Source organism: Hemiscyllium ocellatum, chromosome 28 (genome assembly GCF_020745735.1).
Source record: "Hemiscyllium ocellatum isolate sHemOce1 chromosome 28, sHemOce1.pat.X.cur, whole genome shotgun sequence".
Classification (NCBI taxonomy): Eukaryota; Metazoa; Chordata; class Chondrichthyes; order Orectolobiformes; family Hemiscylliidae; genus Hemiscyllium; species Hemiscyllium ocellatum.
The window spans coordinates 20,837,841-20,850,158 of NC_083428.1; the positions used below are offsets into that span (position 1 = coordinate 20,837,841).

The window sequence follows — 12,318 nt, forward strand, 5'->3', positions numbered from 1 at the left end:
AATCAAAGAAATAGTTTAGAGGTGTGTTCGTTGTTGGAATATAAAGTCCCCTCTGGGCTTATTCATTGAATTCCTCAATTGAGGAGCAATTAGACAAGGGGTCTATGGCCATAAGTTTAAATTTGCTTTTGCTATAAAAAATGCATTCATGAACTTTTCAGTGGTTCATAATAGAGAAGCCATACATGCAGCAGGATGTCGAGTACTGATACAGAATAAATTAAGGACCAGGAAATCAAAGATCCTTATCACCAGATCTCAGTCTGAAACATGCCATGCTGAATTCTCTAACTGGTCCTTTTACATTAGTGCAGTGTGCAGTGTATGCATTAACCCAGTACGCTGACAACAGTGAGACAAGGATGGGCACAATGTTTTTAAACATTAAAATGGACAGTAACAGGATGACACACTCTCAACTATCCAGGATGCAAGCTCACAAAAGCTAAACTGCAGAACTTGTCAATACTGCACCGTATTTTTTTAAAATGATCAGTAGAGTCATAGAGCATGGAAACAGACCCTTAAGTCCAACTCATCCATGCCGACCAGACATCCCACTCTGTCCCAGTCCCTTTTGCCAACATTTGGCCCATATCCCTCTAAACCCTACCTGTTCATATACCCATAAGGAGGCCTGTTAAATGCACTTGTACCCACCTCCACCACTTTCTCTGGCAGCTCACTCCATACACATATCACCCTCAACGGGAAAAGTCACCCCTCAAATTCTTTTTAAATTTTTCCCCTCTCACTTTAAACCTATGCCCTTGATTTGGACTCGCCCCACTCCAGGATAAAGGTCTTGGCTATTGATGCTACACCTGCCCCTCATGAGTAGATTGAGAATTGAGGTGAATGTCTGTTCTCCAGACAATAATCATGACTTACTAATTTTCTACATCTCTATTACTTGTGAAGAAACATTTCTGCCACACATTAGTGTAATTCTGACTGGCCTAACCAATAAATGCCCTCCAATTGCTCGCCCAAAAATCAACAAGCTGTAGATACCACTGGATCAATTGAAATTTTGAAAATGTCCCAAAAATATTTAAAAGGGTGGCAAGTTAACGTGATCAGAGATAGATAAATGAAGTTAGGGTACAGATCAGATGTGATCCAATGGAACGATGAGTAGACTCAGGCTGAATTATTAATTCTTGTTTCTTTACAACTAGTAAGGATCGAATTAGATTCTCCTATTAGGTTTGCATTAATAGTCTCTAAATCATTGAGTACCTACCATAATGTTTTTAAAGTTGGGTCACCAGAACATCAGGCTTTTGGGAAATCATATCATTTTGATGATTTCTATTTACAGGTGCATTGCTTCAACTGTACATTAACACATTCCTGTAAAGCTAACAGACAGCTTCTGGGTTGCAGGATAAAGGACCTTGGAGATTTAATATTTGCACAGCATACCCTAAAGAAACCAACACAGTTAATTTCCTTTGGTGCTGTTCATAAAGGAGGAAAACTGCCCTCAGCACATAATGTGATATTCCCAGCAGAGTACTACAGTAGCATGATTTTATCAGAATTCCTCAGGGGACATGATGTGAAGAGGCTTCCAAGCAAACATGATCACAAAAATGACTAACTGGTCATGAATTTCACCACTGCTGAGATATTGTTATCATAGGTTTGCGCAAGGTACTTGGAAAAGTAATTCAGTGTGCGAATTGTGATATGACAAGATGCTTTGTAAATTGTTTTAGTTATTTCCAAGCTAATTATTTATTTTTATTTCACATTTCCTCTTTGCATGATAATTTGATCATTTTTTGCTCCTTTATATACTTTCCAGTTGTATTTACCCTCAACATAAGTCAGCCGACAGTTATTCGGCCCATGTTCAGTTGATGAATTTAAGATGCTTTTTAAAAATTCACTCCTCGAGGTGAACATTACTTGCTCGTCCAGCATTTGGGTGCCTTCAAAGGTGATGATTCTTCAGTCCACATACTGTAAGTAGATCCCAGAATCCCATTTGGGAGTTCCAAGACCAAAAATGAGATAACCCTAACCCAATGACACTGAAAGAGCAACAATATATTTCCAAGTCAGGAGGGCGAGTGGTTTGGAGGGGAACATACAGGTGGTACGTGCATACATCCACTGTCTTAATCTTTCTGGATGGAAGTGGTCATAAGTTTGGAAGGGGCTGTGTGAAGGGGTTGGGTGAATTTCTGCATCTTTACACAGTACTTAACCTGATGAAGGAGCAGCACTCCAAAAGCTTGTAATTTCAAATAAATCTGTTGGACGATAATCTGGTTTATGTTACTTCTGACCTTGCCCACCCCAGTCTAACACTGGCACCTCCACAGCACCTTTACATAGTGCCAATGACCCAGGGAGTGGGTGTTTGTGGATGCAGTACTAGGTAAGTGGGTTAGGTGTATGGGGCTCAAACTCCTTGCGGATTGTTGCAGCTACACTCATCCAGGCAAGTGAGGGAGGATTATTCGATCATATTCCTGACTTGTGCACTATAGCTGGAGGATAGGCTTTTTGAGGAATCAGGCTAGAGTTATTTGCTGCACAATTCCAAATCCCTGTTGCAGCCAGTGTATTTATCTGGTTTGTCCAGTTGAGTTTCTGGTTAATGGTAACTCCCAGGAGGTTGATAGTGGGGGATTCAATGATGGTAATACGATTGAATGTCAGAGGGCAATGGCTAGATTCTCTTTTGGAGGTGGTCATTGCCTGGCACTTGTGTATTGCAAATGTTGCTTGCCACTTTTTGGCTCAAGCTTGGAAACTATCCAGGTCTTTTTGCATTTAAATGTCAACTGCTTCATAATTGGAAGAGTCTCAAATTGTGTTGAACATTAGGTCAGAACTTGGAGATGTTTGCACAATGTTGGAGGGAAGTACATTGAAGAAGCAGCTAAAGATGGTTGGACCTAGGACCCTGTCTTCCCAGGGGAGCTCCTGTAGCAGCAGCTGGAAGCTGAGATAACCGACCAACACCCACAACCATTTTGTTTTGTGCAAGGTATAATTCCCAAACAGCAGACATCTTTTTTGATTCCTATTGACTCCAGCTTCAGTACAGCTCCTTGATGCTACACTCAGTCACGTGCAGTCTTCATGTCAAGGGCAGTCACTGCCATCTGAACTCTGATTCAGCTCTGTTGGCTATGTTTGAACCAGGTAGTAATGAAGGTCACCCCTGATGAAGGCCTCCAGCCAAAATGTCGACTTACCTGCTCCTCAGATGCTGCCTGAGCTTTTTCAGTAACATACTCTCAACTCTGATCTCCAGTCCTCACGGTCTCCTGCCTATAATGAAGTCAGGAAAATGTAGTGCGTGCTAATGGAGTAGGATTATCTAAGAAATTAATTCCACAGAATTGCGTGGTCACATGGTGCCTGAAGCTTAGCAAATTTACTCGGACTTAAAAGATGTGTTGAGAGGAACTGTATATCCTTCACTATAAGTGAGAAAGACAAAGTTTGTCTGGCCCTTTAATGTTTCATAAGAATCTTATTTCCTTGGAATCAAGTGGAGTGACTGGCTCCTAGCTGACACCAGAACAGATGCAATACACCAAGTCCAAATGCTTTGACCTGATCATAGAGTGAATTACGGGATGATAAAACACCAGCTGCAAGAGGCTTAAAACTAAAACTAAGGAAGAGGTGGCCTTTTTTTCCAAAAAAAAGCAAGCCAACAGAAGGTTTTACATTTTTATTGGTTTATCGACACAAAAGATACAGCAGCTTGTCATTATTATTTTTAACCTCCAAGAGGGAATGTTGATAGTAAATAATTTTAAACACATTGTTCAAAATCCTAGAATCAACACACAGGATTCTATGAGAGAACTCTACATGCTAGATTGACAGTTTTGACCATCAAACAAAACACCACTATTTTTGGAATAAACATTTAATTAAGACAAATTTAAAGTAAATGTTCAGTCTGTGACTGAGACTGGCAGATTACTTTGGGTTCACAGCTGCTTACACAGCGTCACTACAATTCAGTTCTTCAGGAATGCAGTATCAATTTGAAATACACAAACCGGTTCAATACACTCTAGGAGTTTGAATATTTGAACGGCTGCTGGTCTCAGTAACCAGTATAATACACGTGGTTGCGCAATGAATTTGTGATGAAACTGTGTGTGGAGTAGTGGCCAAAGGAAACAAAGAAAATCTTGAACACGAGATTAAGATGTCTAACTGCAAATGACTGTGAAGATAAATAATTCACATGCCTTGTGTTACGTAGCTCATGCTTTCAGGGAAAACATAATACAGTTCTAGTGTGATTTACAACAGTTCAGCACTTCTCTGTCAACGTCTGCTTCAATTCATCAAGTAGATTTCCAAGAAGGGAAGAATCGCTGCATTTCCCATCCACAGAGACGGAGCTATCACCCTGTTTAAAATAAAATTGTAATGCTTGAAATGCACACACCTATTCACATTTGATAAGAGAAAATCTAACTTGAAGCAGTTTATCTGCAATATTTCAGTTCAAAAAATACTCGATAAAATCTTGAGCTTCCCCAAATAAGTTTGCAAATTCAGACCCTTGAGTGACCCTGAGCTAAAGATCATGCTTTATTGTTTGGCTGTGTTAGCATAATTGTAGGGCACTGCAATCAGCCCTGACACTGTTGAATGCGCTTGTTTAGCTGTAACACCCTAAATTCAACTATATAGCCCTATAAGAAATCTCAAGTGGGATGCTGACACTTTTATTTGACATCAGTAAGATTCAAATGAGGTAACTGGATTAGAGAAATCATAACACTGGGAACAGGGCCTCTGATTTGCTAACACATTGCCTACCATTACAGGATAGCTGTCACAATGAGGATATACAACATAATGACATCTGAGATAATTGGACAAACAAATCACCTATCGGAAGGATGTTGCGAAACCTGGAAAAGGTTCAGAAAAGATTTACAAGGATGTTGCCAGGATTGGAGGATTGAGCTCTAGGGAGAGGCTGAACAGGCTGGCGCTGTTTTCTCTGGAGTGTCGGAGGCTGAGGGGTGACTTTATAGAGGTTTAAAAAATTATGAGGGGCACAGATTGCCTATTTATCCTAAGTCTTTTCCCTGGGGTCGGGGATAGGTTTAGGGCGAGAGGGAAAAAATATAAAAAGGACCTAAGGGGCAACTTTTTCAGAGGGTGGTAGGTGTATGGAATGAGCTGCCAGAGGAAGTGGTGGAGGCTGGTACAATTGCAACATTTAAGAGGCATTTGAATAGGTATATGAATAGGAAGGGTTCGGAGGGATATGGGCCAGGTGCTGGTAGGTGGGACTCGATTGGGTTGGGAAATCTGGTCAGCATGGACGGATTGGACCCAAGGGTCTGTTTCCATGCTGTACATCTCTATGACTCTATAATTGCAATGTGACAGTTAAATGAGCACTTCCAAAAGTATTACACAAGCTTCAAAATTCTAAATTTGAAATGAGTACTTCAGAGTTCCAAAATAATAGTGTTCGTGCCATAGTTAATTACAACATAAATTGCTTGGATGATGGAAGTGAATGTACAATAGTCAAGTTTGTGGACAATAAATATAGTTGGGAAGTCAAGTAATGAGGATGAGAATTAGTCTACAGAAGAAAACAGACAGGTTGATTGAGTGGACAAAGACTTCGCAGATGGAATAAGTGGGATGATGTGAAATTTAGCAGTAAAATAAAGGAGCTGAACATTATGGGGAAAACTTGCAGAAATCTGCAGCACGGAGGGATTTGGGAATCCTTGTGCATGAATCACAAAAAGCTAAATTCCAGGTTCATTAAATACCAGGATTGCAAACCGACTGTTGCTTTATTTAAATGCAAATGGAGTGTTAAAAATAGGGACATTTTGCTAAAACTAAATCAAGACACTAGCTGGAATACTGTGACCAGTTTTAATCTCCTGATCCAAGGAAAAATATACTGGCACTAGAGGAAGTCCAGAGAAGATTCACTACACAGCCTGGAAATGGAAGAATTTTCTTCAGAAAGTAAAGTGAGACTGTATTCATTTGGGTTTATGGGCCTTGACAGAGTAGATGCTAATGTTGCTTCCCCTTCTGGGAGAATCTGGCACCAAAGGGCATAATCTCACAATAAAGGGCAGTTTATTTAAGACACAGACAAGGAGGTTTTCTCTTAGAACATGATCAATCTGTGGAATTATTTATGACAGATGGTTGTTGAGAGTGGGTCCTTAAGTATATTCAAGGCTGTGATGCACAGAATTTTATCATTGAGGGAATCATAGGTTTATGGGCATTAAGGCAGGAAAGCAGAGCTGGGGGTTGTCGCAGGAGCCAAACCTCAATGAATTGCAGAGAAGGCTTGATGAGCTGCATGACCTATTTCTGTTCCTACAGAATATGGATCTTATGGGATTCCTCAAGTAAGAAAATAAACTGCACACACTACAAGTTGTGGCCTCACCAATATCCCCAAGCTCTATTTACTTCGTAATAAAGGATAGCATCCAATCAACCTTATGTGCTTTGCCTGCATACTAACATTTTGGACATGTGCACCAGAACAACTCAACCCTTCTGGCACTGGATTTCCTTAGCTTTTCTCCATTTAAGTGATATGGCTTTTCATTCTTCCTGAAATGAAGAACTTCATACTTCCTCATATTATATTCCATCTGTCAGATTTATGTACACTCAACCTTCCATTTTGGGAACTCCTATGCCTCTTCAATGTACATTCTGACTGTGTCATTTGCAAGTTTAGCTAGTATGCCTTCAATCCCCTCATCTAAGTCACTGGTGACATTTATAAAAAGTTGAGGCCTCAGCACAGAACCCTGTGGGTTTCTAATTGTTGCACCCTGTCAAAGATCCACTGTATAATATCCTGTTTACTGTTAAGTTAATCTTCTAGCCATGCTATCATTTCACACCCTACATCATGGGCTTTTACCTTCTGCAATAACCTTGGATGTGGCACTTGATCAAAGTTTACTTATTTCAGGAAAGAAATTTAGAAAATATGTTTAAAACCACCCTTTATCCACAGCACATTACTCCTTCAAAGTCATTTAATAAATTTGTTAAACAATTTCCATGCAGGAATCCCTGAAACTCTTTCTGAATGCCTTCAGATTTTCTCAGTGCACAGCTATAACTTCCATAAATGATCCATTTTCATATTTGCTATTTTCCAATTTGATGGAACCTTTTGAATCTAGGGGTTTTTGGAAAATTAACACCGATGTTCATCAGGAATCTAGCACCCTAGGATGAAGCCAATCTGGACTTGGAGACTTGTGAGCCCACAGCGCCATCAGTTTGCTCAGTTCTGCTTCCCTAGTGAGGCTAATTTTGAGATAGTCTTCCCTCACTTCCATCTCTTTATTTACAATTATTAATGGAATGTTTACAGTGTGAAATTAAGTTGTCACTGTATGCTTAAAGTATTGGAGTCATGTCCTAGCTTTCAAAAACTGATAGAGGCCAAGGATTACAGACAAGCAAAAGGATTGTGACACGGACACATCACAACATTCTACTTACAGGCTCATACTCACCATTTTCACCAAAAGACACATGTGATGACCCTGGATAGAACGACTATACATAGATGCACATGAATTGATTCGTTCCACAACTATGAGGATGGAAAGGAAGATTATTGCACACATTATGCCACAAAATACAATTTAAAAATTCACTCAACATGTTATACAGCAGAACCTCATTTGAGTAAAAAAGTGGTTTATAATAAGGAAGTACTAAAAACGCTAAAGCAGAACATCTAACTTTTATGAACCCATTTTGTAGAATTTTTTAATCAAGTACAAGGACTAGGATGGCTCAAGACTGCTCTAGGAAATTAATACTCCTGGTTTGGTGCTAGGAGGAAAAAGAAAGCATTTCCGATCATTATTTGTTAAATTTTACAAATAGAGTTTCAATCAGAATATCACATTCTTCAGGAGATAACAAGCCTGCGTTGTACTCCAGAATTAACAGGAGAGCTCTTTACAATATGAAGCTGGCAGCAACCAGTAAAATAAATGTAGATCTATCACACACTCTTCTTGGCCGTCTGAAAATAGATGATCCATTCCAGTTATAACCTTGTCCCATAATACCACCAATTAGCTCGTGTTAGTATTAGCACAAGCACTTTCCAATATGTTACTATCAATCCGAATATCTTGATATTGTAAAAGAACTGTTTATAACCAAGTGATTTGATGTATGGATTACTGTTTAGATGTTTTAAATATTAATTATTTTTGAGTTTCCATTCTTGAATTTGAATTAGTGGCACTTGGGTTGTGTGTTTTTCAAGGGTTTAATACCTATATTTCTCCAGCCATGAAGATTTTTTAAAAAGTGAGAAAAGGCTACACGGGGATTAATGGATTTTGGTTTCAACTGGAAGAGTTTATGGTGAGCGAAGTAAATAGGGTAGTGCATTAGGTGTTTAGATAGGAAATTCGGAAATTTGTTTTAGGCTTAGGGGAAACAAATTGGAAAAAAAAAGGTATATTTTAGTTAAATTTTGGGCAGTTCTGCAAATGAAAGCTAGATGGTCTGACAGAGAGAGAGAAGATAATTTAGAATGGTTAAATACATTTGTAAAGTGTTTTGGTTAAAACACTAGAGGGGTTATGTGAAGCTGAAAAGATTTAAGCTCAGTCAAATTATGAAGCAAAGAGGCTATCACATTTTCACAGCCAGGAATTTAATTCACAGACAAGTCAAACCTTATGTGGGATGGTGAAGCGAATGATTTCTAGTCCTTAACAGTATTATAACGTAATGCTATTTGGATTACTAGGATTTATTTTTACCGTGTCCTCTAAAATCTTTAGATTTATACTACATAACTTTGTTTAATCTATTTTACCTTCATTTCTTTTGCACAGTGAAGATCTGTTTTATTGTTAAAACCAAATCTACAACAGTGTTTGCATTTGAAGAGACCACCCTATTAAAATATAAAAAGAAATCTGTCTTGTGATCTGACCTCCTGGCAAAAACATAGCTAAACATGAAAAAAATAGAATGACTAATGTTTCACTGTTCAAGATTAAGTTCCAGTGGAAGGCTATTTACATTTTTCACTAACCAATGGATCTTTCGAGTTGCATGTATTAAACGGTCTGGTCCAGAAAACGAGTGTTCATTTTTAGATAGTGGAACAATTATGACCTATGTGTGTGAGATTTGTGTAACTATACCAAAAAGAAGAAGATTCAGTCAGAATTTTGAGGCAAGCTTTGAAGTTATTTCTGAATAACAATTGCAAAAACTAAAGTTTTAAAAAGTCACATGGTAACTAAATGCAAATCAAATACGTGCAGCATATAAACTAAATTTCAGTGCTGGTCTGATACATACTGGATAAAATTAATGTGCATTCTAGCAAGAATGAACCCTTAATTTCACCAATGAAGTGCAGTCCATCAGTCTCAGGCAAATAGGAAGAATTAGCAATCTTCAAGGCACAATACAAAGAATGGTACTGCGATTGTATTACAATTGTTTAGTGTGAGATTAATTCTTAATGGCGCATTTCTATGTGTCAATGGCCAGGTTATATCAGGATTTGGAGATGCCGGTGTTGGACTGAGGTGTACAAAGTTAAAAATCACACCACCAGGTTATAGTCCAACAGACTTAATTGGAAGCACTAGCTTTCGGAGCGCCACTCCTTCATCAGGTTATATCAGAAATGCATTGTGTAATAAAAATTAGGGCTGGCATCAAATATGCTACATAAAGGTATCCTGGATTCAGTCAATTTTGAAAGTATCTGGGTATTGCAAACAGTAAGTACAAACATTGTTGAAAACTAAAATAATCTTGCACTGCTGAAAACAAACTTTCAATAAGAATGCTTTGCTGTGGAAAAGAAAACACAGCTGTGCTAATCCAAAACATTCTGCTCATATGAAATAAACTGATGGCAAGAAACTATGTTCAGCTACTACAAATTGTTTGCTTCAGCTTTATGTAAGGCCACGTACATTTTCTATGGGCTTTGAGTTTTATACAAAGGCTCTGACTTGTTCTGCTGGCACATTGTGAGGCTGTGACAGCAAGTCTACATGCAATTAACTCAAAAATACAATGTCAGCTGTATAGAGGTAATCAATATTCAAAGGAAACTCAGTGTGAATACAACAAAACAAATATCAGTGCAGAAAGTAGTACCTGAGAAGTGGTGGTGAAAGCAAATTTTTGCTAGAAGCAGCTGGAAAGAAATATTTATTCCATCTACTTTTATTGAACACATCTTCAATTCTCCAGATTCTAGCAACTTTGCGAACGCATCACTGTAAAGCAAGAGAAAACATTTAGAAACAATACTTTGTAATCAAGAACCTTCAGTATAAGAAAGGTCTAATTTGTAGAGTGTGTAATTACACAACAAGCCAACCAACTACTCCATATATTGGCATCATTGTGGCTAGAAAATTCTTGATGTGAAAGTTTGAAGAATATTTAAAACATGAAATAGCTGCTGTTGGCAAATGAGAAGGTTGCCAAGACAGTGGACAACCTTGAAAAATAATAGTTAACAACTGAGGGGCCTGATAGGCAACTTAATTGACACACAGTCCCTATTTATGTCCCTAAAGGCACATACATACCAGGCCAGGAAGAGGTGACTGGTTCCTTTGCATAAAAGCATTTTAGTGAACTACTTGGGTTTAAAAAGCAAACAACTTTATGGGCAGCACGGTGGCACAGTGGTTAGCACTGCTGTCTCACAGCGCCTGAGACCCGGGTTCAATTCCCGCCTCAGGTGACTGACTGTGTGGAGTTTGCACGTTCTCCCAGTGTCTGCGTGGGTTTCCTCCGGGTGCTCCGGTTTCCTCCCACAACCCAAAGATGTGCGGGTCAGGTGAATTGGCCGTGCTAAATTGTCAGTAGTGTTAGGTAAGGGGTAAATGTAGGGGTATGGGTGGGTTGCGCTGCGGCGGGTCAGTGTGGACTTGTTGGGCCGAAGGGCCTGTTTCCACACTAAGTAATCTAATCTAATCTAAAGTCTTCTAATTAATGTTGTGGTTCTGTTCGCTGAGCTGGGAGTTTTAAAAATTTTTTTTGTGGGCGGCACGGTGGCACAGTGGTTAGCACTGTTGCCTCACAGCGCCTGAGATCCGGGTTCAATTCCCGACTCAGGCGACTGACTGTGTGGAGTTTGCACGTTCTCCCCGTGTCTGCGTGGGTTTCCTCCGGGTGCTCCGGTTTCCTCCCACAGTACAACGATGTGCGGGTCAGGTGAATTGGCCATGCTAAATTGCCCGTAGTGTTAGGTAAGGGGTAAATGTAGGGGTATGGGTGGGTTGCGCTTCGGCGGGTCGGTGTGGACTTGTTGGGCTGAAGGGCCTGTTTCCACACTGTAAATCTAATCTAATCTAAACTTCCATGCAATGTTTTTTCCACTTGTCTATCCACAAATTTTCAAACATACTGAAGTTAGAGCTAGACAGAGGGATGTACGCCAGTATGATAGCTACTAAATTATGTCACTATTCGCTGGCATAATCCTGTTAACATTGGTCATGCCCACTTTTACTGGTCATTAGCTCAAGGAGTTATGAAATTTACACTAAATAAAAACTAAGTCCTGGGAATCTTCAGGCGGTCTGGCTGCATTTGTTCAGAGAGACAATTAACATTGTACCAAGTCAGAATTGAAGGCAAGTAGAAAGGTAATGGGTTTTATGAAGGGGGCGGGGGGGGGGGGGGGCGCCATGAAGAGGAGGAGTGAATAATAGACTCATTTGTGATACGGTAAGGCTAGGTGATGTTAGAAGGCAAAGATGACAAAGACGACACAAGGAGTTGTTGTAAACAAACATTTGCTCAAAAAGTGAGTGTGAATAAGATGATAAAGAAATTTGTTTCATGAATTTGCTTTTGGGCACTTTAAACTAAGACAAAACATGCCAAATAAAAGAGGACAGGCTGAATATTGACGCTGTTGGAATTCCATGCTGAGTCCAGAAGGCTGTGAAGCGCTGATTCAGAAGCTGAGGTGCTGTCCCTCGAGCTTGCATTGAGCTTTATTGGGCCACTGCAGGTTGAAGGATGGAACTGTGGCATGAGAGCAAAACGTGGTGAGTTAAAATTATATGAAAACTTGAAGCTAGGGGGTCAAGGAGAGCTTTCAAACTATCTTGATGGGGGAATGAAAGTACAGAGAGGTTGGATACTCCTCGTGAAGGGGTGGTCAGCATTAAGAAATTGGAGTTATAGTGGAGGGACCAAAGAGGGGGAAAAAAGTCAAGTTAAAAAGAAACAAGTTCAGAGAGGCAGGAACAGTTTAAAACAAGTGAACCAAAACAT

General features: G+C 39.5%; 1 protein-coding gene across 1 annotated transcript in view; it reads right to left on the reverse strand.

Annotated features, from left to right (window-relative positions):
• Positions 1–3,688: 3,688 nt before the first annotated feature.
• Positions 3,689–12,318, reverse strand: part of ap3d1 (adaptor related protein complex 3 subunit delta 1) — a 93,356-nt gene continuing 84,726 nt past the window's right edge. The window contains exons 31-33 of the mRNA XM_060846581.1: positions 10,177–10,298; positions 7,536–7,615; positions 3,689–4,399 (exon numbers count right to left, since the gene is read on the reverse strand). Of these exons, the coding sequence (XP_060702564.1) occupies positions 4,301–4,399; positions 7,536–7,615; positions 10,177–10,298 (301 nt within the window). The 3' untranslated portion in view covers positions 3,689–4,300. The remainder of the gene's footprint in view (positions 4,400–7,535; positions 7,616–10,176; positions 10,299–12,318) is intronic.